Below are 27,673 nucleotides of genomic sequence, written 5' to 3'. Positions count from 1 at the left end.
CTGACAGCAAAAGCATCTGGCCTAACATCTGTTCCTTTTTCACCTATGACATCATCACTTGGGCCACCATTTTTTTGACCTGTTCGATTCGCTCTACAGACTCATGAATTTTTATGCAATTCTCTTTGATCAGTAGCGAGTTGAGAAGTATATCCTACTATATCACACGGAGTTGGCAGTTGCGTTGCGGATCTGTGCTCTTTCTCTCACTACGAACTGTAGGGCGTAGACTGAAATCTGCTTGCTCTCGAGAAGTATTGGTGGTTGCATGAGAACGGGGACGAAGGTTCAAGTGTGAGTTGCAGCAACTGCGGAGCGGAATCATGGCTTCGATTTTGACGCCTGGAACTGTGTCGTTGCAGCTGAGGATGTTGGAGGAGGAGGAAACTTCTGCTTCTTCGAGTGGTAGTCCGACTGACGCGGTGATATTCGTCGGGATCAGCTTGGTGTTGGGGATAGCGTCTCGGCACGCACTCAGGGGCACGCGTGTGCCCTACACTGTCGCGCTGCTTGTTCTCGGCATTGGCCTTGGTGCCTTAGGTTTGTGTTGTTAATCAGCTCTTGAACTGGTTTTGTCTGGACGTCTCTTGATGTAAATGGGTATTTTGTTTAGTTCTTTTTTTTTTTACACTGTGCTTACTGTCATCTGTTTGGCATAGATGGAAGTGATGGGATTAGAATCTCTTTCAGGCTACTGATATTAAGAAAGTTTAAAGGCTCTCTTTTATATCATTCTCCACCTCTGGCTATTTAATTCTTAAGTTAGAACTAGAGAGAAATAAGACTAGTATTTGAGTTAAGGGTAAATTTAGCCTATGTAAGAAGATACATAGCCAAATGATTGATGAGGCTGTTGTGGGAATTTATTGACTTCGTCTTCCCTTGCAATCGCTTTGAGCAAACAAGTAACTTGCTTGTGAATTTACGTTCATGCCTTTGGAAGAAAATCCTTGTGGAAGTTCTTTGCAAATATTATTGATTATTTTCGTCCCTACTGCTTTAAGGAATATGCTTTCGATGTGAAATTAAATGAATGGATTCTTCATCAGCACAAGAGAGATGGTAGGAACGTATTACTCTTTACTATTTATCATTGTTTTAATTAATTGAGAAACCAAATTAATGTGAAATCTGCAGTATGCTCAACACTCTCAACATGAAACATCTTGTGTGAATTAATTCAGTTTCTGAAAATAGGCAACTACTTATCTAAAGCAGACTGATAAGATATATGTGAACATTCTTTCAGCATCTCATGCTACAAGACAGTATGTGTGTGACATAGATAGGGACGCTTATAAATGCCACACATTAGAAAGTGAGAGGACAAAAGTTGCGGTTGTTAATGTTATACCTTCATACATATTACCTCTTCCTTTATAAAATCTTTTTTTCTCAAATACATGGCTAACAAAAATTTTTTATCTTTAATTTTCAAGTGCATCTAAAGGCTTACATCAGGAGGCCATTCTCTAATCATCACCTTAAACTTTTTGACTATCAAAATTATCTTGTGGAATTGTGGAGAGAGTATTAGATTCTCCTTATTGCTTCTTTATATATGAACACTGAGCTGGAGATATTAGTTAAGCTGCCGTGATATAGGCTTCTTACTAAAACTGCATCTGTGAATAGTAGTAGCATCTTTATAAGCTTCTTCCTGTAGGTATACATGTGTTCGTGTAAAATTTTACCTGTTTTGTAGCAAGACAATATTGAACCAATTTCTATCACGCTGTCTGGTAAATTGGGAACTGAATTATCTGATGGCAGCCGAATTCCAAGGTACCTCTAATAACAGCTAGTGGTATTGGTAGACCTCATTGAAAGCTGGACTTTGTCTTGTCTTTGTTGATTTATTCTTCCATGTACCTAGAAGTGATAGGGGAAGAAAGCTACCTTTAGATTCAACTTCATTCAGAAATAACCTGTACCATATCTTTTTCTCTCATGGTTATGTGGTGGTTCCTCTTCTGTTTTGTTGTGATTCTGGTGAATAAGAGATTTTCGGTTCTTTTTAAGTGTATAATGTTATGAACTGGTGCAAGTCCATCAAGGAATCAATTTTTGTCAAGTTTTGAGATCTTGATGCACTCTTTTACAGAATATGGGACAAATCACCGGTTGGGAAAGATTGGCGATGGGATTCGTCTATGTAAGTTTGTATTCACTTTTCTTTAAAATTCCAAAAAACTGCTGCTGAAAGAAAATTATTTGCTTCATGCATTTTTACTGTAAAACACATGTTATACATCTGATAATCTGACAGCTGTTTGTAAAAGGCGTCTTGTTCTCCTTCTGTAGGGGCTAATATTGATCCTGATCTTCTCTTGGCTGTGTTCCTTCCTGCACTTCTCTTTGAGAGTTCGTTTTCAATGGAAGTGCACCAGATAAAGGTTCTTCTATTTTTATTTTCCTTTTGATGAATGTGATCACATACGATTTCCCTTTCATCCAGTCCCTCTAATACTATGGATTTTTATGTTCAAAGAGGTGAAGCGCCTTGAAGGCATTTAATTCTAGAACATAGCTGATAGAAGGATGTTCGCACTTTGTGAATGGTGCTTATGGTAGACTTGAAAGTTATAATGTCTAAATTGTAGGAAGGCTTATCAATTAGCTTTCAATAATTGATGTGGGCAATTTGGTGAAAGGAACAAAAAGGAGCAATACCTAATTTAAGAGTATATCTGCCTAGTTGCTTTGCTTCAGCTTTTAGATAATTCTGCTTGTTCTTTGCCTTAGTGTTTGGATAATTTTGTGCTAATGTGACATTTTCTATGGACACTGCTATGAGTTAAACCAATCTATATAGCACTTGTACCAGATTTCTCTCTTTTTTATGAGTTATTGAAACTTAAGTCACATTCAACTACCATGAAATAACCTTAACCTTATTAAGTAACCCTATTGAAGTGTCTGTTATGCCCTTCAATTTGTTAGAAATATGCTTTTACAAACTCAAATCTGGACGTGATATAAGATTGTGATGGCTGTATGAAAAATTTTATCAACAATTTGAAATTGAAATCAATTCCAGTGTTATTATACAATATTTCCCCAGGAGAAAACAATTCCATTATATCTCATGATCTCATCTGGAAACTGGAATCGAAACCAAAGGACCATAGTTTCATTCACTTCTTTAGAAAAGAAAAAGATTGTGCATGTTACATCCATTTGGAATCAAATCAGGTGCCCTTTATTCAATTTCTAACACATAAAATTCTTCGTTGAAAATGTAAAATTAAATTTGGTTGGAGGTTTAGGTTAGGTGCAGTGCTGGGGTGGGATTTGTAGGGACAGGAGTTGTGGTTGGTGATGGTGGGATGATATGTGAAGTTCAGGGTAGCGAGAGTTTGGAGGTGTCAGGTGTGCTTAAGCAACATTAGATAGGGTCTTTAGGGAGGCTTTGACAGAGGGCTGTTTGGGGCTAGTAATTTTTGGGGTGGTTTGATAAGCTTGGAGTATGGCTCAACATATCAGTTGATATTATTGTATCCACATCAGCACTTGCTGTTTCAAGAATATCGAATGATACCTATTACTTTTGAAGTATATGTGTATTGTCCATAATATCCAAGTGTATTAGAAGATATCACAAATACAATGATATTATCTGTTATAGTGGTGAAATTTGAACTTTTTTTTCCCCCCGAAAACTCTTGAAGTGTGATATCTTTAACGTATTATTACATGTGCAATGAAATTTTTATTATTAGTATTAATAAATTATTTTATTATAAAGTCAAGTTTGATAAAAATGTTTATCGAATTTTACTCCAGGACTTCTTAATATATACTAATGAGTAGTAATTTATGTTATTTGTATTTTGTTTTATAATTTACTACTTTTTTTCTTGCATTTTTCACCTATGACCCTAGAATTTCCCGATATACCGCGTTTGATGTGGAACAATGTGTATCGACATTATTACACCGCTAGTTTGAACTATAACTTGGAAGGATGGGATGTCAATTGGCAATGGTTCACAGGGTGGGGTGTTTGGGATGGTTAGAGATATGGGTCTGGCACCTAGTTGACTAAAGAGTGGAGATGGTTTTGAGGGCGGTGGCATGGTAGAGGTGAACGGCATGGGGTGGGTGCTCAATTGGGGGTTGGCCACTTGAAGGGTAGGGTGGGTGCTGGGAAGGGAGAGAGGGGGCTTGTAGGTTGAATGAAAAAGGAAAATGGGTTTTGATTTTAGACCCATACCCACCCAAACTACAATATATTTAGATCCAGCCAACTTTAAATCAAATAATATCCTTTTTAAAGATATTCTTTTGGTTTTACCCAAATGAGAGGGCTAACATGGTATTTTAACATTTACATTCAAGATAGAAGCTATCCATACTCACTTTGTCAATGTGAGAATTTCACAATCCATTAAGTATATGGGGTTTCCGCACCGTGTCTAACAAACTAGGGGTGTTGTCTTGGCCCTTTTTTCTTTAAAAGGAAAAAGAGAAAGGAAACAGAGAGGGAATTTGTAATAACACACAGGATTTTCATGGATTTTTATCTTTCTAAGCAGTTGCAAGAGCGACTGAAGCTACCCTGTGAGGCCCTGGCATAGTTGCAGGAGGTATATTTATATGAATGACACATTTCCTTAAATATAATCTAGGCTTCCAGTGTTTTCACATAATGTTTGATTCACATTGAAACATATAGTGTTAGACTTTTATATTTCTTGCACCACTATTCTAAGTTGCTTTGTCAAGCTTTCTCCAATTATATAAAGAAGCCTTGTCGCTGAGTACTGAATTCCATACTCAGATGGAAATTGCTTTCCATTCACTGGATCAATTTCGTGGAGATTCCAGAGGTTGGAGATTGTCTAAATTGTTTCACTAGAAGCAGAAGCTTGTGTTTGGAGGGGTTGCTATGGGGCATCCCCACATGTTATCTTATGTGCCAATCCTAACATCAAGAAGGAGTGATCACTATTCCTTGATTGGTATAGGAAAATGTCAGTGTACACTCAACCCAGGATTTGAGCAGAATTGCTTTTGTTGTTGTTTTTATCATTCCAGACTCCTGTGGACTCTGACCTGCCTTCTGTTGCCCTATAGCCTTTTGCCTTCAACATTATTTATCTTTTATGTTTTGATTGTAACTTGCTGTTAGTCAATATGCTGTGGTTTTATGATTGATTGTATTATAGTAACCATTTACCATTTGTCTTTCCCATCCAATACAGAGGTGTATAATGCAAATGTTTCTACTTGCTGGCCCCGGTGTGCTCATTTCAACATTTTGTCTTGGAGCTGCTCTAAAGGTTTGAGGAATTCTGCTTTAGCTGCTGTAGATAGTGGTTCAGTAAGTGGTCAGGGTGCTGTTAGAGTCCTAAAACCAGGAGCTCTACAGCTCCTGACCTCTTACCTTTTCGTCGCTCTTCATTGAGCTATCACGCTTCAGAACGGCCTCTTTGAGTCCCTGTCCTTCCCTCTGACTAGATATCGCTATGTTGAGCTCCCCTCTCTAGATGTTGATAAACCAGCAATATCGTCCTCTTAGGATCTTATTGCTGATATATTGCCTCTAGAGAGTACGTCGTTCTTTTCAGTTGGTTTTGTTCTTCAATTGCTGAATTTTAAGAAACTGTAGCTTGCTTTTCCGTATAACTGGAGCTGGAAAACATCATTACTATTGGGCGGCCTCCTCAGTGCTACCGACCCTGTGGCTGTTGTAGCCCTTCTGAAAGAGCTGGGAGCTAGCAAAAAATTGAGTACTATAATTGAAGGGGAGTCCTTGATGAATGACGGGTATCACTATCAATTGTTCTACTGGCTATTAAAATTGTCCAAAAGAGATGGTCTGGCATGAGTAGGTCTGCCCCCATTAATGCATCTGTCATTTCAGGACAGCAATTGTGGTCTATCAGTTATTTTATCGGATGGTTCGTGGCTGGAGCTTTAATTGGGGAGCTGTAATCAAATTTTTGACACAAGTCTCTCTTGGAGCGTACGTTCATCATATACTTTCTATAGACAACGATGCCCAATATATTTATCTTATTTGCTTCTTTCTTGGTACAGTGTAGGTATTGGTCTTGCTTTTGGAATAGCATCTGTCCTGTGGCTGGGATTTATATTCAATGACACGGTTATTGAAATTTCTTTAACACTTGCTGTGAGCTACGTCGCCTACTTCACAGTACGTACCTTACTAAACCTATGCACCTTAATGATATGGCTCTCCATTATTCATTTGGCTGTATTATATCATGCGGTTTTTTTTTTCTTGCCTTCAGATGAGTTATAGGTGTAATGTACTAAAAGCAATTGTCCAGTTTTTGTAAGTCAGATTTTAGTATCTATCATACTGTAGAATCAGTTGCTTTCACATGTTTCACGCCATGTTTCTTGAATATGGATGCGTAGTATCCTGCCAACCGCGGACATTTGGCTTCTATTCATTTAGGACCATTGGGCTTTCCCTGAAGACAAACATGTAATAACCATTCAAAGGTGTCCTTGTTATCATTCTGAAATATATTCAGATTGAAAACAACTTCTGTTCCAAAAAATCTTCAAAGTCCCATAATTGTTACAGGATAACGAGTTGAGAAATACAAAGAAATTCTGCTCAGACGCATCACATAAATTAGCCAAATTGTTGCTGTATGAAGGAATCATTAGTGCTACAATGTTTCATTTTTAAATTGAATTAATGCAATATCAGATAATAACCTACTTGAGCCTGCAATTCCACTTCCGTTTAAATTGAATCCAGTTCTGATATTAGTGGAAATGATTCTTTTTCTCTTCCTCTTCTGTAGGATTACTACTCCTTGTAGTTATTTGACCCCTATTTTGGCTGTTGAAAACATGACTATGCATAAGTTAGCTAATTGTTGAGTGAGATGCTGCTAATTGGACTAACTTTGTATAATCATAACTTCAGGGATTATGAGCTGCAATTGCTACTTGAAGGACTAAAAATGTGAGATTCTATATAAGTTGATTGTTAGCTGGTTTTTACCTGGTTGTGCACCTCCTAATTTTGGATGATTAATCTAATATTGATTTCTGAAATGTGTTCTTACTTACACCAGAAACTTGAAAAGGTCATAAAATTCTTGATTTCCTTTCAAGAATCTGCAGCTTTTTTAACTGCGAATTTTTAAGTAATGATTGTTAGATAGTAGTGTTCATTTTTCTTGATCATTGTCTTTGATATGCAAAAACTGAGCACAAATTATTTGTACAGGCACAAGAAGGGCTTGATGTTTCTGGAGTTTTGACAGTTATGACTCTGGGAATGTAGGTTTCTTTATTTTCTTAAATTGATCATACCACTTGCATAAAAAGCTGCCCTGAATTGAGATGCATGGACAGGTTCTACTCTGCTGTTGCTCGAACTGCCTTTAAGGGTGAAAGTCAGCAAAGCTTGCATCATTTTTGGTACTTCTCTCTGCTTAGTGTCTATCTTGCATGTCTTTTGTGTTTGCCTAATTTGCTGCTTCAATTTTCTACTTTCCCTATCCGCAAAATCTATTCGATTGTTTCTACCAACCAAATTTCATTTGAACTAATCAAACTTTCTGCAGCCACCGATGTAATGACAGCTATTTATATGATGTCACTGTCTAGATACAATACTGAATGTGACAACAATCGTTACTAGCTTTAAGTAAATGACCAGTGCCAGCATGATCCCAGTTAGACTTCTCTCGGTGGAAATGAATTTTCCAAAAACTTGCAGAAAGAAGTTTGATGCAAGTACTCCTTCAAAGAATATCATAGGAACTACAATCAAAGCAGTTGGCCGCTCCTAAAAAATTTACCATCGAAAAGGTAATCCAGTTTCATTTTTCAACAAGGTATCAGAGCGCCCGTATCAAGAGTCAGTTTGTATGATTTCTGTAGCTCCATGTAACCCTGAAAATTAAAATTTTGCCCCTTGATAAGCCTGTCTGCATTGAGGATCCGCTCCAGTGGATCTTGGGACGTCAAATCACTTGATGCAAACAGTATATTGGCATAACGCCATAACCTGTGATCATCCTTTTTCATACACTTGTGTCCAGGACATCCCTGAAACTCTGCTGAGTTTTTGAGAAAAAGAAGACTTCGATTACTGCAGCAAGCTTCCATCCACCCGTCAAATGCAGCTGACCTGTTGATGCTGTGGCATCTTGATTTCTGCCACCATCTTCTGAAGCTTCTTGAGCTTATCATTACATCTTTGGGTAAAAGGAGCAGTGGGTACCTCCCCCCCGTAACAGTCCAACCACCCTATAGTTATTTAAGTGGACTAAGAATGAGTACGAGTCAAAGAAAAGTTCCACCGAGTATTCGGGTTGAATAATTTATGTAGTTTGAATTACAGCCTTGAGTAAACATAGAGACGATTGTGGTCTTAGTTCAATGATCAGTTTTATTGTTTATTGGGCCAAAGTATGCATTAGGCATTTATTATAAGTTCTAGCACTTGCATATTTTTCATCCTCCGGCTAGATTCAGGACTAGAACTACCTCTGCACCTTTCTACAAGGTATTTCTGTTGCTTGGGTTGGACCCTGTAAAAAAAATCCTGTAACGCCTTCCAGAATCTGATACGAGTGAGGAGATGGATTTTTCCTTTTAAAAACATCACCTCTCTGTTGTTTGGTTTTGGGGAGCAAAAACTATGATTTTCTTAATGAAAGGATGATATAAGGCTAAATATACTATGAAGATATTAAAGGTACTACCTCTGGTACAAACAGCCTGTCTGACTATGTATTATCTCCACAATGCTTATCATAGACCAGTTTTATAGTCAAATAAAAACACTTCTTATTTCATGAATCTGTGCCTTTACACATGTCATGCTATCAGAGATTCAGAAGAAGACAAGAAGCGAAGATCTGTAAATATGTCTTTAGTTAGATCATGGTCTTTCTATATAAACTACTGGTCTCTTTCTGTGAATCTGAACATTCCTTATTTAGCAGATTGGGACATGTGAACTATAGGTTTCTTTCTGGAAATATGAATGGGTTGGCAAGCATACTGGTTTATGTAAAATTTAGCTTTTCAAAATTATATGTTTATGTGCCTGTATGTGTATGTAGTTACCTTGCACTTGTTTATTTCCAACTTTAGTTGATGAAACTTTTGTAGAGGGTGGCCTCGAAATAAAGGATGTATAAAACAATCATATCTTACAAAGTGTAGTTATATATTCATACTTATTTAAAATGATTTAAAGGTGGATGAAAAAATTGGTAAAATACAACACAGCCTACTGATTTTGTCTACTTCACAAACATTGGATCAGTAAGCGGAGCCTTAGACAATGATTAAATCATACTCAATGATAAGCTTTTCAATTCCAGCATCATGTCATCATCCATGGGTCTTGTTGGTCTCTTGTGATTTTCTCCTTAATAAGTTTCTGCTATGTTCCGACACTGCTCCACTGCTTATATCAATTGCAAGATTGGGTTTTTATTATGTGTAAATTATTTTCAGGGAAATGGTGGCTTATATTGCCAATACATTAATCTTCATCTTAAGGTAAGAAACGTCTTCTAGCATTCTTGTACCTTCTTTGAACCTTTTCTTGTGCTATTTGGGGGTCAACTTCCCATTGTATTTCAACTCTTCAAACTAGAGAAAGATAATCAATATTTTTATCAGAAAATGTAAAAACATTCTACATTCTTAAAGTTGTGATCAAAGATAATTGTTGGGCACATGTCCCATCCAAAAATTGATGTCCAGACTCCAGACATTGACTATCTTCCACATCCGTGATTTTTTTGTGGTCAGGGATTGTGTTTGAACGTCTTAGTTCGAGTTTTTTAATTTGACATAATTTCTTTTGTATCAACCAATTGATAAAAGCTATTATTTACTTAGTGCTCCTGTTTGCCTTTTTCTCTTTGCAGTGGAGTAGTTATAGCTGAAAGTGTTCTCCAAAATGACAGCATATTTAAAACCCATGGTACATTATCTTCTTTCCATTAACACGCGTAAAAAGCTAGGACGTTCAACCTGTTTATGAGCTCTTTAATTGTTATACTTTTCGACCTATATTGTTAAATTTATGTAGTTGTAGAGCATGATTGGTACTTTAGGCAAATAATTCATTGTTTTAAGTTAGGAGTGTTCTATAATTACTGCTACTTCTGTATTTATTCATATAGGTTGAGTAGTGAATAACATATATGCCCCAGAATCTGTTATTTAAACATGGTAGCGTGAGGCTAATCTCCTAAATACAGCAATAACATTGAATATAAAAAAATACATAGGAAAAGAGCTGCCACTGTTATTTCATAAACCCAAAATGCAAACGCTGTCAATGGGATTATAGCCACTTGTCCTACAAAACCTTAGATCGAAACTGGAAATGTTGCAGCTGTCTGAAGTATTTCCATCTTCGCCATCATTAATCCCTAGATTTGTGTCCTGTATCTATCTTGTTGGACCTGTCGCTGTTGCTTATGTTACCATCCATCTCTATTGTGATCGCCACGGTTTCTCCTAAGTCCATTGTTGTTTTTCTGTCACCTTTTCAGATTTCTCCCCGTCATCACCCCTTTTCAAAGCCCAAATTGAATACTTCTCCATGTCTCTTGCCCTCTTCAATGGTCTGTGTCGTCCATTTGTTTGCTAACTTTCCCTCACAGACTTCATAGCCAACAAAATTGATTGAAGTTGACACATAATGTCCCAAAATACATCATATATATCACCAACTCTTAACTAATTAATACTACATAATATAGTATACGAACCAAGAAAATTGAAACGAAATTCATGATCAGGTCAAAACTCTAACATGACATTGGTGTTCCTTTACATTACATTGTCCCTGATCATAATAAGTTTCTACTATTAACTTTATTTTCTCTTGACTTCTGTTATTTCTATCACAGAACATTCTTGGGGTTATCTGTTCCTTCTATATGCGTTTGTTCAAGTTGCTAGAGTGGTTGTAGTTGCAGTATTGTTTCCATTTCTGCAATATTTTGGTTATGGTCTGGACTGGAAAGAAGCTATTATTCTTGTCTGGTCTGGTCTGCGTGGGGCTGTAGCATTGTCACTTTCACTCTCTGTTATGGTAAGTTATTCTAGCATCTTTATTCAGCTGTTTCTTTCTGTCTAATAATGAAGGCTTTAATTTGACTTCAGGCAGTGTGATTTTGTCTTTGTGTTGTTTTCTTACCATGATCATTACTTCTAACTCATATAGTTTGTTCACTTTTGGTTTGTTGTTAATAAGGGCCAACAGGTTGAAATCCTGCAATGGACTTTAACTGAAGGCAAATATAAACTTGCTCGGTGATTTTTTAAGTGAAAGATTCAGTTGAGTTTGCTATATAATTTTGATTCATTTCACAATTTTTCTAAAAATTTTTTACTACTTGCCAATTTATAGACTCCTTGCGTTGTCTAATGAGTTACCCCGAGTGTTTTCTTTCTGACGTGCATGTTCCGGTTTTAATCTCTTTCTGATATTTGTATCTGCTTCATCCTATGTTCATCTAAAAAATATGCGAAATCCCTTGAGATTCCTACCTGATTAGAATTGGTAATGCTCTCCCTTGATTGGTGTGGTTAATGGTACATGAAATGTTAACTTTGTGCAAGTTTCGTACAATGTAATTATATCTTGAACAAAAGTGATATATGGTGTGATCTAGCTTTGCTAATCTGCTGGAGAGTATTGGGAAAATTATGAACATTAGCTTTGGTTCACTGTTATTTGGAGTCTAGCTAACCAAAGCTCAGTTTTGTCAGTTGCTTTTGATGCTGGTGCCAAAGTCAGTGAGTGAGAATTCCGCGTTATTGGCCTTTTCTACCATTTTTCGAATGAGGCCCGAGTACATAGTTGTTTCAGTTCTTGATGTCGTTGCTTATGTAAACGTTGTCTCCTATCCAAATTTGGTTTTGTTCCTCAAAAATAATTTTCCGTCCCCGAGAACATAAGAAACATACTCCCACATTATCAAACTCCCTTCCCAAATATTATATATCAAGTAATGATTTTCAAATAAAAATTGTTACCTTCTTTTCTAGTTTGCTTCCATAATATCGTACTCTTGACAAAATTAAGGTACAGCAAGAGTCAGAAGAGTATAAAATATTGTCTACTTTTAAAGGTTGTCCTTGAAGATTCGAACCAGCGGTTGGAAGTTAATGGTGTAGGTTTATTACTTTAATTGAAATGATGGTTTTGGAGGAACTAGGAATTTGTACTTTTTGGTTTATCATACCTTCATATTATAAAAGATAGATGATCTGGAAATGAAAGTAGATGAGTTTGACACTAAAACTAAATCAACTAATTAGATAATTTTGTTTTAGATTTTATTGCCAAATGCCAACTTAATAGTTTCAGTAACTTTTAGTTAAGTAGTTTTTGGTCTTCAATGTGTAATTTTTGCTTGATATTTTCTAAGCTTTACCTTTTCTTTTCTTTTCTCTTATTTTTTATTTTTTTGGGCCGGTAGGGTGGTGGTGGGTGGTTGTAAATGTTTCCTTTTGAATTTTTTTTGGAATAATTACATTTACACTCCCGCACCTATTGTCTTTTTACACAAACCATCATTGCCTTTTGAAAAATTACAGAAAGCACCCCTGACAGCTTTTAAAACCCAAAAATGCCCCTATTGACTATGTCAACCTTTAAAATAAATTTTCAAGGACAAAAATGCCCTTAGGGGTGTTTCTGTAATTATCAAAAGGTATAATGGGTGTCAAAGCAATTTTTTTAAGATGAGTAATATAATCGCATATATTATTTTTATTATTTATACCAATTTTTAATTTAAATATAAATTATTATATTAAATTTTTTTATTGAATCTCTATATAAAATTGCACCTTTTAATAATTAAAATATTAAATTATTTAATCAATATATAAATTATCCTTTAGTAAAATTATTTATCCTCTATTTTTATTTATAACTAAATTAAAAAAAATTATGTATTTTATATAAATCATATTAGAATTAATAAAATAAATAATTTATTTATTAAAAAGATATTTTAAATTACTACATTATTTATTTTAAAAGAATTATCCCTTCTTCCCCAGCTCGCCATGCCCTTAATCAATATATAAATTATCCTTTAGTAAAATTATTTATCCTCTATTTTTATTTATAACTAAATTAAAAAAAATTATGTATTTTATATAAATCATATTAGAATTAATAAAATAAATAATTTATTTATTAAAAAGATATTTTAAATTACTACATTATTTATTTTAAAAGAATTATCCCTTCTTCCCCAGCTACACCCGCCATGCCCAGCCTAACCCCGTTTTATTAAAATATCTTTTTAATAAATAAATTAATTTATTTTATTAATTCTAATTATATTTTTATAAACTATATAAATTATTTTTAATTTTCATTTTAATAAAACTTAGTTATAAATAAAAATAGAGGATAACTAATCTTTAACTTTAATAATTTCAAATAATATATACAAGTGTTAAAATTTTTTAATTTAAACTTATAATCTATTAATTAATTTTATTTATATATTGATTAAATAATTTAATATTTTAATTATTAAAAGGTATAATTTTATATAGAGATTCCATAAAAAAAAGTTAATAAAGTAATTTAAATATAAATTAAAAATTGGTAATAATTATTAAAAAAAATATGGGGTCATATTACTCATCTTCATAAATATTACTTTGACATCCCTTCTATCTTTTGCTAATTATAAAAACACCCTAAGGGCATTTCTATCCTTAAAAAGTTATTTTAAAGGTTGACCTAGTCAACAGAGGCATTTTTGATTTTCAAAGCTGCTAGGGGTGGTTCTGTAATTTTTCAAAAAATAGGAGTAGTTTGTGTAAAAAGGCAATAGGTGGAGGGGTGTAAATGTAATTATCCTTTTTTTTTCACATAATATTGAATAATAAAAATTATGTGAAATTTCTATTATAGATAATTTTATACTATTACACACATAGAGTGTGCAACAAATTACTGATAGTAATTGTCAGTTTGGAGTGCATTTACTATACATTATAATTATAAAATTGCCTCCAATTGGTTGGCTTACTTGACTTTAAAAGATTATTTTTCAGTTAAAGATTAGTATGGAACTCCTAAAATAAACTCTTATATCCATAAAACTCATGAAAATAATAATTTGAATAACCCATCCAACAACTTTTGTTTGGAAAAATCCACCATTCAAATTTGAATGAGAGTTATGATTGTATGAATTTCAAGCTAGATTGCCATTAGTTTTCTTACATTTCAGAAACAAATGAATTGTAATCTGTGATGGAATTTCTGTCTTGTTTATTTGCAAACTGGAAATTCATACAATTATGATTTTTATCTTTTAGATGCTTAAGTATAAACTTGTTTTATGAGATAATAAATTTTGAATTTGTATGAAGTTTATAACATGTTAATTAACTTAAAAGTATTTTTCTTTTTTATTTTTTAGATGCGTTAAGTATAAACTTGTTTTATGAGATAATAAATTTTGAATTTGTGTGAAGTTTATAACATGTTAATTAACTTAAAAGTATTTTTCTTTTCATTTTAAGACGTAATTTTTTTTCTTTTCATTGTTAAGAAATACAAAAGGTCTTACTAGTTCAAGAGAGAAAATTTAAATTATAACTGATACAACTTACCAAATGCTAAACACAAATGAAAAATTTATATAAATGAACCTGATTGTATTTTATTAATCTAAGAAGTCAATGGTAATTTAGTCCAAAATCATTACATTTTAATTATGTTAATGTAAAAGTTAATGGTTGGGTTCATTCTGAAGAAAAGTTGATGTAATAGGTTTTTCAACCGATTTTCATGGATATTTTAGATGTAAGATCTTATTGTAAGGTACTTGTTTTATGTTTTACTAAACTATTGTATAAATTTATGTATAATACAGGAGTAATGTGGGATCTTTAGATCCAAACTGTTTTCCAAATTCAAATCTACTCATTCAAATCAATCAAGGATGATGCTTGGAAAATCTTTGGCAAACTCATAATGTTTTCTTGTATTTTTGTTTGGTGATTTCTATTTTTTTATTATTTTTGTTTCAACTTTTGACTTAATATTTTTTACCATTAACTAAACTTTGATATTACATTAATATAAATAGTGCTATGCTCCACAATATATTCTAAGAAGTAACATTCAAACATTAACACTACATTTTACAATTCAAAAAATGTGGGGAAGTTAATTTACAAAACAACTAAATTCATTAATTTTAATTAGCAGGTTAATGCTAATTTAGTTAAGAAACTACAAGCTATGGACCTTTCACTCATTAAGAATGAAAAAAATCTTCCATCAATTTTACTAATGTGAATTTACATGCTACCTCTTATAAATGCTAATATGAGGTTTACAAATTCAAGTTAAAAAAAATAATTTAAAATTTTATATTTCAGAACAAATAAGACAAGTTTTGTTTTCTATTTGACCTTTTATAATAATACTTAGCATTTCAGTTACTTTATTAAGATATAGTATTGGTCTAGGAATCTAAGTACCTTAAGTGTGATTGGTTAACATTGTATTGGTAATTACTTTTGTTATGTCTTACAAGGGCATATATGCCTTCTTATAATAGGAATAAATATTTATAAAAATACACAATTCAGATATAGTAAAGATGATCTTGCAACGCATATATTTTTATATATCTTTATAAATATCTAAATATTAGATAACAAAGATATATACTTGTATACTCAATTCACACCCTCACACAGACATATATATATATTGACACACATACACACACTAGTACTGTAACAATATATATAGTAAAATAAAAACTATATGTGAGACATCTAACAAGATGGAAACTTACATGAAAGACATCTATAGTAGAAAATGTCTCTCCAAAAATAAAACCAATCATACTTCACAACCTCAGTTAATTTTTTCATGTCATTTATCAAAAAATTGTTTGAAACTTCCTGAAAACAAACCGGAATTAACCCTAAGTTTCTATAAGTTGAAGAACCTCTTTGGTTTAATGGTTCTCATTCGTACCATTCAAATTACTATGAGTGTGTGTTTAATTCTGCATGCATGAGTTCTAATGGTTTCCTATTTTCATGCTGAGGAATAACGTCACTTGCTGGGTGTCTCATGCTTCAATTTTCATGCCAGCTATTTGTATAAATAGACACTAATTATATGAGTTTCTGAAGTAACGGTTGTCATACTTTGATACAAGAACCTGAGTCTCAAACTAAGAAATGAGGTGGTTCTTCAACAAATTTGATGATCATCTAATTTTGTCTTTATTGGTATTTCAGCGTTCCAGTGACGGGTCACCATATATCAGTTCTGATACTGGAACTCTGGTACGCCATGTGAAATTAAATTAATCAACTGCTAGTTTCACTATAATGAATGTGGAGTACATATATGGTCTCTATATTCGATCAACTCTCTCACTCACACATGGTGATTGTTGTGTTTATATGTTTAGTTACTATATGACTATAGTTTTTTCTTTTGCAGTTTGTGTTTTTAACTGGTGGAATCGTATTCCTTACACTTATTGTTAATGGATCAACTACACAGTTTCTTCTACGTATTCTTAAGATGGATAAGCTATCGGCAGCAAAGGTACAGTTATTTTGATCTCTGTGTTATTCTGCATCTATTTTTTAAATGTTCTTAACAATCAATGTAACAGAGAATTAGAGATACATACAAGAACAATCGCATGAAACCACCAATAAGCAACAATTGCTTACATAGACAATCAAGAACATAAGAGCAAAATATAGTTCAAATGATGCCTCATCCATTACTTGGAGTTGTGGTCTATGGGCAGCGTTGTTTATATTTCATTAGTCTATGAACATGAGTTGATACATCTTGTATGCTTTTCCATCTTATTGATTCTGGTGCAACCTGTAATTGTTGACAAGGTTTATTTCCTCAAGAACAAGCAGAGGATCATAACCTGTTTTAGAGAAAAGCTCAGTTGCTACATGTGCTATCTCATTTTCAGGATGTATGCCAGGATTCGAATATATATGAACTCATAACATGCTACTCTAACATTAGGAATTCCATAGAATTTCATTGGAAGCTCCACGGCCGATATCCTTTTCTTATACTTGTACTTCATGGCTTTTTCTCTAGGAAATTTGACCTGTCACACAGCTTAATAGTTTTGTGGTCCAACTAGCACATGTAATGCGGGTGTTCTCCTCCAGTTGTCTTGCGACTCATATACAATCTAATACTCTTGACGTAGGGATGGACGCAGTGCACGTAGAATATGTCTATAAAGTGGTCCAAAGAACTGAAAGAGGAAGAAAACAGGCACACCTGGTATATGACACCATCAATACGAGTACCTGACATGTTTTAGATAGGATGGGAACGGGATATTTTTGAATACTAGAAGTTTTTAGTAAGAAAAGAAAAACAAATCCTATCGAAGTATCCGAAAAAACTGAAAGAGGAAAAAGAACGGGCATGCATGGTATTTGACACCAACAGTATGAGTATCTGACATGTGTTGGATAGGATGCGACTTGAAATACTAGAAGTTTTGGGTAAAAAATAGCAAATACAGATTCTAGCAGTCATTTTGTTTGAACTTTTTCCTCCCCCTTCAGGTCATTTCGTTGTCATGTTGTGTCCAAACAGTCATGCCTACCCATAACATTGTTTGAGTTCTACTGATGAAATGGCTGGAAGCTATGATGTTTTCTCTATGATGGATCTTCCAAAATGTTAGCCAAGGGTGTTCAATCATGGCTCATTGGTTTCGTATATCTGTCCTCGCACTTACTATTTCTGATTTTGTCTACCTATAAATTTTAGCTGATGAGCAGAGAATTTTACTATTGTTGTTAGAATTAAGCCATGTGTATTTTGGCCACAATGGATATATTTTTCATATTGCACCTGTTAAAATAAAGTGTGTTATATTTATGAGTTTATCAATTGAAATATTAACATATGCATGTGTGTACACTATGTATGAATGAATATGCATTCATATGTGGTGCATAAGATTGTCTAAATGTAGTTTTTATACTCAAAAGGTTCTTATTAACTAACAATTTTTTATTTGTCATACTTGGCAGAGGCGAATATTGAATTATACAAAGTACGAAATGTTGAACAAAGCACTAGAGGCCTTTGGTGACCTTGGGGATGATGAGGAATTAGGACCTGCTGACTGGCCTACTGTTAAACGATACATAAAAAGCTTAAATGATGTGGATAGTGAACAAGTTCACCCACATTCTTCATCCGAAAATGATGGCAATCTTGACAATATGAATTTGAAAGATATTCGAGTGCGCTTCTTAAATGGTAAGTAATCTATTACTTTATATCCTTGAATCTCAAATTACAATAGCTGATTATTTTACTTTTAATTTTTAGATATATGTGAAAGATAGTGTTTGTAACTCTTATAATCCCATTCACAGTATTGTTTAATTATAAGAAAGGACCTTCTAGTTTATTCATTTTATGCTGATATCTAATTGCAGTATTTATTTGTCAACTTATAGTTCAAAATCGTAGAAACAAATACAATAATTGTTCCACTGCATTAAAGATGTTGTCCTTGAATTATGTCAAGGATCTTTAGTCTTTTGCAATATAGACCCTTCAATTTCAAAAGAACAACTCCTTTGCTATAATTTGAGCTATTGACATGACAAGATTTAGATCTGAAAGTTTTTAATTTATGTCATTTAGTTGGATAAGTTGTTATTGCGCATGTTCATCAGGATTAACATCATCTCATTGACCTCAAGTTTCTTTAATGCTGACAATAGTTTGGTGTATTTTACATTTCTTGTTTTTGTGATATCTATTATAATCCTTGAATAAAAGGTAAATTATTAATTTGTATAAAGTGAATTTATAACTATCTTTTTTATTAGATGTTAATCACTTTACAAAGTTAATGATAGTCAAATTCTAATGAAAATTGAAACAAAAAAATATTAATAATAAGGAAATTATAAACTTGTTAAGTTAAGTAGTGTTGGGACCTTAATGGAATTAAAATAAATAATAGTAAAGAATTAAATAAGGAATTATATGCACGAAAAAACGACCAACGAGAAATCACATTATTTTAAATTTTCTAAATCTCTTCGTCATTCTTCAACAAAATTAAATGATGGTCTGATGCTTATGGAAATTAAAAAAAATAATAATATAATGAATTGTAATTCTTACTAAATTAAGTGGTTTTGAAATTCTAATGGAAATTAAAATAAAGATTAATTAAGAACTAAAGGAAGATTCAGATGTAAGGCAACATCACTAAACTAATCAACAAGAAAATCATATTGTTTTAAATTTCTAGTGAGTCTTTTCTCTATTCCTTAATTTGGCAAATACCGGAACATAATAGAAAATTATCAAAGGGATACTTTGATGAGAGTTTCCAAGAACTGATAACATAAACAACTTGTATAATATACAATATTAAAAGGATCTGAAAGATTTACAGGAATAAGGGAGTATATTGATAGATCTCGATATGAGTTCCCAACACTAATACCATAAATACATATATTTATGTACTATAAAGGACAAATAGGAATAAAAAAATGTTATGTGAAAATGGAGATACTAATTTATCTTCATGTATATATATTATTATCCTTAGAGGACTTTTTCATGATTAGGTTATGTGTTTAAATTTTTGACTCTATAGCATTAAAAATATCACATATGACCTTTTAAAACTTGATTCAGGATATAACTAATTTTTCATGCATATCATGTGATTTTTCAGACATGAATCAGAGACATTAAAGTTACTCAACTATGACATATTTCTTTTCTCCCTTCAGTGGCATATCTTTTATTTATTCTTAAAGAATAAGGTAAAAGTTGAATATTTATGTTTAATCGTAAGCCATCTAATCATATCAATAAAAAGGAGCTAATGTTATTACAATTAAAAGCAAAGAAAATAGAATTATTCTTCTGCTTTAAAGATGTAGGGAAGCTTACTATAATCAAGTACAACAATATTGACATTTTCAGACCATCGACTACTATAGTATAGATATAAACATATATGCTTAACATTAAATTGCTAGGATGTGCAACAATTGGCATTGATTATATAGGAAAGGAAATATGTGAAGATATCTAGTTCATTAATTATTTGTTGGTTGAAAAATAAAATTGAAGTTGTGAAAGTGGGCACATGAAATTATCTTGAAGAGAAACATGGCTTGATTTCCCTTTATAAAGGGAACAGAAAAAAAGGGGAATAAGAACGATGATATTGATCCAAATTCTAAATGATAATGAGACATAGCAGTTTTTTCCCCAAAAAAAAAAGGAAATGACAAGGAAGAAAAAGCCACAGAAATTCATGAAACCAAGGGTTCCAACCACCAAGATCAAACAAGAGAAGGGGATAATAGGGCCATGAGTTCACATTATAATTTATTTAATTATATTGTTAATTAGCTCTTAAATTTTTATTGCATGGAAAACTTTTGCAATAATTTTTTTTAGCACTCAGTGAAATAATATGTTTTTATTTATGAAGTGCCTATGTATAATGATCTCTTTGTTTTTGAAATATCTTTTTTATTTTAATTCTGACTTAATTAACAATTTTTTCGAGGTAATATAGACTGCTTGCAATACATGCGGCTTTTATTAGTACACTAAAATGACTAAAAGATCTATTCAATTAAATATCACGCCACGAGATTATTCTAGTGTCAATTTGAGTTCATTCAGTTGTAGTTGTTATTTATATGCTAATTGAACATTATAGTTTGGCTTGTTTTAAACAACGAAATAACTAAATAGAGCAACCCCAAAATAAAGGAAATTCGACCAATCAAATAATTCGGCTACTTGAGATATATTTTGGTACTGATTCTTGAATTTCAAATCTTCTCTCTTTGATATGCTTGTCTCAGATCATTTTTCCTTTGCTAATGAACTTTCCTCAGGCAGATAAAATACAGGCACAAATTGAAAGATTTAACAAGGGCAACAACAATAAATAACATCAGAGCTAAAGACGGAAGTCAGAGACAACAAACTTTAGATTTCATAAACACTTGGTAAAACTAACAAGTTTCCATATAGATGAAGTCAATTCAATGAAATCTGATGCATGTTAAGTGCACTTAACATCTAAGCAATATTATCAGGAATGAAATGAAATGGTCTTTTGATTTGGATGGGACACATGGATGACTGGAAATGATGGGTCATGGATGGGTATCGCCCATGACTATAGAAGTACATATGCTGATTCTCAGTATCAAGCTCAACGAAATCACTTGAAGATGTGAATGCCCCAAATTACCATAAGAGACCTTAAAGTAACTGACTGAGTATCACACAATCACCCTGTAATTGTCCCACATCAATGATGAAAACAATGTGACTTAAGAAGAACTGCATCTGTCTGTAAATAGAAATTAGCATTATCAGACTGATCTAGAACAAATGGTTCATTTTTAATATATGTCCATGTTAATGGTGAATCTAGGGTTGGGTTCCCCACCTGATATTAAGCACAAAATAGTTCCATCATAAACCTCTGAACCTGAGGCTCTTGAGCATGCCCAGGGAAGCAGAAAGTTATTCGAGATTAACTGCTCTCAGATACCAAAGTTGAGAGAAAGAAAGAGTCTGTTCTTGTTTGAGAGGGCATGTGAACGTTTTCTACATATTCAACAAAATACGGCCATGCATGATTTCTTAAGTTCAATCTGTATCCAACAAATAGAGTGTGTACAGTACTGATGTGGAAACTTTCTTTTAAGTGCAATAGCATGCAGATGCTGTCTAATTTAAGGAGGTAATGTGATTTCAGGTGTTCAGGCAGCTTACTGGGTCATGCTTGATGAAGGAAGGATCAACCAGACAACTGCTAATCTTCTAATGCAATCTGTTGATGAGGCAATTGACCTGGTATCCGATGAAGCTTTGTGTGATTGGAGAGGATTAAAATCTTATGTGAACATCCCGAATCACTATAAGTTTCTTCAATCGAGCATTGTTCCTCAAAAGCTTGTTACATACTTCACTGTTGAGAGATTAGAGGCCGCATGCTATATTTGTGCTGCGTTTCTTCGTGCCCATAGAATTGCAAGACAACAACTGCATGACTTCATTGGTAAGAATTTACGGCGATCTTTATTTTCGTTATTTTCATATGATGGAAGCTAATTACTATGTTATTTTGTCATTTCTTTTTCCCATCCATAAAATTCAGCCCTAGTCTAAAAGATTTCATTTCAAACAAGAATTTGGAACTGTCTTGTGTTGCTTGATTGGATATACCTGCAAGCAAAGTACTTGATAGTTAGGATTAACATCTTTATATTTAAGAAGTGAGATGCCACTTTGTAGTGTTTACCTATTTTATTGGGAACCTTGCAGAGTTGAGCCTTCTGCATCCACCTACTTTCGCTTATCAACTGTGTGATATATTCATGTTACTTCGGAAATACAACTAATTGTCATTTATGTGAGAAGACACCAGAGAAAATACAAATAACAAAGATATGATGGAAGTTTTATGGTAGAACAGTACAGAAAGGATTCCAGCATCTGATGTCAACAATGTTTTTACATAGGATGTATTAGATCTGTATGACTAGTTATATATCAAATTTTGGAAACAAAAATAAAAATGTTATTCATTGTTACTAAAATTTGGGACACATGATGTCCACCCATTTCACCAAGCTGGCATTAGGACAAACCCTGACAGAATTGCAGACAACTTCTCAATGATATTAGTATATTATGCTGCCCTGAAGTTTTTCTTTGGTATGCCAGTAGCAATAATAGCTAATGAGCAAGGCTCTTGTCCTCCCAAGCCAAAATCCATAATATGATGATGTGAGGATGATACATTATGTGAAAGGCTGAGTCTTTGTCAAAAGATTGTTGTTTATGATCTCCACAAAGAGAAGAACCCTCAGAAAACTTTTAGCTATTGTGCATCGTGTGAAGTACATAGAAAATTCTCTCTCCCTCTCTGGCCCCCCTCCACACACACATATACAGACACTAGACAAACGTTCTCAAAACTCATTCTTTTACATCCTCTAAGTTTAATTTTAGAAAACATTCTGCAATAACTAAAATCAACTAAAATCTTAGCATAGTAGCTCAATCTCTTTCATGGTTCGCACCATGGTTTTATTTTTTTTCTCCTCTTCTGCTACCTGGAGAAATGCACAGTTTCTGTAATGAAAGTTTCTTGTTGTTTATTTTATTTAAACTATTAAACTCAATACTTGTCATCAGCAACCATAACATTACTTCTTCTAGATCCATATTCCCATCGGCCGCCTTATCAAATATCAACTGTTCTTTTTTGCTTCAAAAAATCATAGGTGGTGTTAATCACATTACACAGGATCAAGTCTTTCTGAGAGATATTATTGCATGTTGTACTTGATCCTAGTTTTTTCTGGTCAGCATATTCAGCTTCTTGTTATACTTGTTTTAAGTTTAGCGTTGTTTGGAATGTAATGTGATGCTGTCAATGGTTAGTTCCGGTAGAAATTTTCCCAATAAGCTTGACTATATCAGGCACTTTTTAGTATATTTATATTTTATTCCCTAATGCATCTCCAAATTGCATCTTTCAACAAAAAGCAATTTTCTCAGTTATGTTTCTTACACATGCACTGATACTTCAGGAGACAGTGAGATTGCAGCGATGGTAATTAGGGAAAGTGAGCAGGAAGGAGAAGAACCAAAGGCTTTTCTAGAAGACGTGCGTGTTACATTTCCTCAGGTATGTTGACAGTAAATTTGTGACCTTCATTGCAGCATAAAAGCTCCATAAGATTTATGATTGGCAACCTTTCAGGTGCTACGTGTTGTAAAAACAAGACAAGTCACATATTCTGTGCTGAACCATTTGATTGATTATGTTCATAATCTTGAGAGGATTGGCTTATTAGAAGAAAAAGAGATGACTCATCTACATGATGCTGTCCAGGTAAACTGTAGTCATCCATGTTGTGCTTATCCTCGAATGTTAGTTTTGAAAGTCACACTGACTAAAATTTGAACTTATGTGCAGACTGACTTGAAAAGGCTCTTAAGAAATCCACCTTTGGTTAAAATTCCAAAAATACGGGATTTGATATCTGCCAATCCTTTACTTGGAGCCCTACCTCCCTCAGCGCGTGAGGCATTAGTTGGAACAACGAAAGAAATAATGAAACTATCAGGAGCAACACTTTATAGGGAGGGATCCAAGCCAGCTGGTATCTGGTTAATATCAAATGGAGTAGTGAAGGTATTGAGCAATTATATAGTTGGCACTATGCACATTTAATCATAACTTGCATTCAATGCTAATTTTTGAGTGACTTATGAACAGAAGTTTTTGTTTGGCAGTGGTCAAGGAAAAATATGAGTAATAAGCATTTACTGCACCCGACCTTCACTCATGGAAGTACTCTGGGTTTGTATGAAGTGCTTGCTTCAAAGCCCTACATCTGCGATATTATAACCGATTCTGTGGTACTATGCTTCTTTATAGAGACTGAAAAGATATTTTCTGCATTGAGATCTGATCCTGCAGTGGAAGATTTCTTTTGGCGGGTATGGTCATAGCGGTATTTTTCTTATTGCTTGCTTGACATTAAGTTTCAAAACTTGGTTCATTTACGTATCATTTCCTGCATATTTTAACTGGGGAAAACAGATAGATTATCATTGATGTGAGTGCAGCATACTGTACATTATTTTTCATTTTCCATATTACCAGAATAAAATACATCTTTTCATTCAAATGGTGATTCAAATTATTACGAGTTTTCCTGAGCTATTGTTATTTAATTAGCCTCATTTCTGCAGGAAAGTATCATCATTCTTGGCAAACTCATGCTTCCTCAAATTTTTGAGAAAATGGCAATGCAAGATATACGAACATTTATTGCTGAAAGATCAACGATGAATATATACATAAGGGGGGAGAGTTTTGAATTACTTCATCATTCTGTTGGTCTCCTATTGGAAGGTTTTATAAAAGTGCAAGGTGGGCAAGAAGAGTTGCTTACAGCTCCTGCAGCAATATTGCCACGTGTTGATCAAAGTTTTCGCCAATCTGGAACATTGGGTACGCTAGTGTCACTAATCAGCTACATGTTTTGCTAATAGATATACTACTCTTATAGTTTTTTTCTTTTAACCAACACATCAGGCTTACATTTACACGCTTCTCTCTCTGTATATCTCTGATGTGTCTTCAACTTTTCTCTTGATCTTCTGATTTGATTTTTTGGTGTTCATTTTGGACTGGGAAATAGAGATGACACATGGTATCAATGGTGCATTTAAGACTTACCAGTAGTAATACAGTAACTTTCATGGCAGTATTTGTGGATTATAGTGAAGTTGAAAGAACATGTTTGAGCAAAGACCAAGGTTTTAATATTCATTCACCGAGTTTTGACTTCCATTTATTGTTGATGACCACCCTTTCACATGTTTTCTAATTATAGTATTTCAGCATATTTTCTCTTTAGTCATATTCATTGAAAGAGAATACTCTCTTATCCCTGTGAATTCTGTCTCTTGGATATGTCCTTGAGATCTTATTTCCATGGTTCTATGGAAAGTATCATGCTTCCAAAGGTCTTATCTGATTGAAATTTTTTCTTCATGCTGGGTACTATAGGCACTTCTAAGCTTGACTAATATTTGGATAAAGAAAAAGAGCAGCGCGCATTTATTGGGCATTTTAGCCTTTTTTTTTTATTTTTTTCGTGTTCAATTTTCTTTTATAGCACTATTTAGTTTCTTTCCCTGATAAATATGGTCAAATAAGAGTATATAGGTTCAATGTATTTTCACAATTTTCTGGCAAATATTGATCCTACCCACATATGCCTGTTGTCTGTACTGATACATTTCCACCATTATTATCTTCTTAGTTCTTGAAAACTTTGCTTGCCGAGAAGCACTAGAGAACATGATGCGTCATTAGTTACATTAGTGCACAGCTTTGTGTATGATTAAGAAGCATATTGGTGTTACTGTATTACTTGATTGAAATTACCTCCTAATCTACCTAAAATAAGTTTAAATAGATTGTAATCTTTCATGCGGAAGCAGCTTAGGTCTTCATAGTATAACTTCATTTTGCACTCTTAACTGAGCAGGAAGTTTCTCTCAACAAGTTTCTTCGTATCAAGTTGAGACAAGGGCAAGAGTTATCATATTTGATATTGCTGGATTTGAGGCCGGCAGAACTCTCCAGAAAAGGTCATCTTCACTAATATCACATTCAGCTGATCACCCCTCTGGACCTCTTGGTAGAGAGCACAGTGGTCTAATGAGCTGGCCTGAACAAGTTTCCAAGTCTAAACATCATGATCAGGAAGCAGCGGATGAACAAGGAAATAATTTGTCTGCAAGGGCATTGCAGCTAAGCATCTACGGTAGCATGGTAGGTTAATATCTTATCCGCTTTATTATAACTTAAATACTTGGAATATTATTGCTTAAAACACCCTAGCGCAGCATGGGAATCATTTCAAATTACATCTAGGCTCTACCGAACATGCTTCATTACCCAATTCTTTCTTTCCCCTTCTCTTTTTGAGACGGTGTGTCGTTTTTATGTTTTACAATGTTGTTAAATCATTAGGTAAACATTGGAGGACGACGTACTCGAAGTTTCCCGAGAAGGAGGAGGGCAAAGGCATCTCAGAGTCTGTCATACCCAAGAGTTCCTTCAGGTCATGCACCTGCCATGGTTTCTGTTAAATCAGAAGGCTCCACCACATTGCGGAAGAAACTCCATATGCATGAAAGTAAGCCAGAAAGCCACCTAACACAACACGAAGAGTTGCATCTCAATGAAAGTCGTGCAACAAGAGACGACTCCAGTGATGATTCTGGCTGTGAAGATGAACATATCGTGAGAATCGATTCACCAAGCAGACTATCTTTTCGTCAAGCTCCTTGAAGCCCTTATCATCACTGTACCTCATCTGCTTTCTCAATTCCCTGGCACTTGTCAATTTGTCTGTGTTTACAGGACAGCATGAAATTTTCACGTGCAAGCTGGAAACTGGAAAGGTACATTAGTTCTTCTACTCTTCCAGGAGTTATAGTTTACTCAGACATCAGTCAAGAAAGTATGTGGATGCATATGATAACAAAGATTATGCTCTGAATAAAAGGAATCATTAATGATTCACGTACGTGTAATTACAATATTCGCATGAACTTTTCGCTTTTGGTTCGTTTGTCGAGACACCCTTGCCTCTTCTAATCTAATAGTCTTAGACAGACTGCAGGCAACACACTTGCTCCATTCAAAAATTACATCATTTGAATGGATAGCATGTATGTTGGAGCTGAAAAATTCAAAATAAAGGACAACCATCTTAATAGCTTGTTAAGTACCATAGGCTAGGAATAGGGTGAATCAAATGGACATGGATGAATAAAGATTTGAAGGGTGATAGTATAGACTAGGACAAATAGACTAACTAAATAAGAATTAATAACAAAATCAACCTTATTTAATGTATAATGATTGATTCCAAGAACCAAACATGAAACCCATATCCAAAAATAGAAACTTTGTTTGTAACTTATGGATTTTGAGAAAGTGTGCAGAGCAACAACCCCATCCATTCCCAAGTTGAAGTGGGGATATTGTGGCAGAAAAACAATTTAAAAAAAAAA

General features: G+C 33.8%; 1 protein-coding gene across 2 annotated transcripts; it reads left to right on the top strand.

Moving 5' to 3' along the window:
- LOC105156156 (sodium/hydrogen exchanger 8) lies at nt 1-27,208 on the top strand. 2 transcript variants are annotated; one of them, XM_011072213.2, is made up of 23 exons: nt 1-540; nt 2,105-2,155; nt 2,305-2,396; nt 5,208-5,285; nt 5,615-5,772; nt 5,870-5,971; nt 6,046-6,163; nt 7,220-7,272; nt 7,348-7,413; nt 9,469-9,513; nt 9,888-9,943; nt 10,881-11,065; nt 16,279-16,326; nt 16,487-16,594; nt 18,076-18,307; nt 21,816-22,118; nt 23,659-23,756; nt 23,832-23,963; nt 24,048-24,266; nt 24,368-24,574; nt 24,830-25,091; nt 26,137-26,423; nt 26,625-27,208. In XM_011072213.2, exons 1-23 carry the CDS (start codon nt 324-326, stop codon nt 26,943-26,945), a joined length of 3,438 nt encoding a protein of 1,145 aa, XP_011070515.1. In that variant the 5' UTR covers nt 1-323; the 3' UTR covers nt 26,946-27,208. The 2 variants fall into 2 exon arrangements, with proteins under 2 accessions (XP_011070515.1, XP_020547393.1); XM_020691734.1 differs by lacking the exons at nt 1-540; nt 2,105-2,155; nt 2,305-2,396; nt 5,208-5,285 and having other exon boundaries at nt 5,631-5,772; nt 5,875-5,971.

The sequence above is a fragment of the Sesamum indicum genome, linkage group LG2, assembly GCF_000512975.1.
Source record: "Sesamum indicum cultivar Zhongzhi No. 13 linkage group LG2, S_indicum_v1.0, whole genome shotgun sequence".
Lineage (NCBI taxonomy): Eukaryota > Viridiplantae > Streptophyta > Magnoliopsida > Lamiales > Pedaliaceae > Sesamum > Sesamum indicum.
This window is presented reverse-complemented; position numbering and strand designations above follow the sequence as displayed.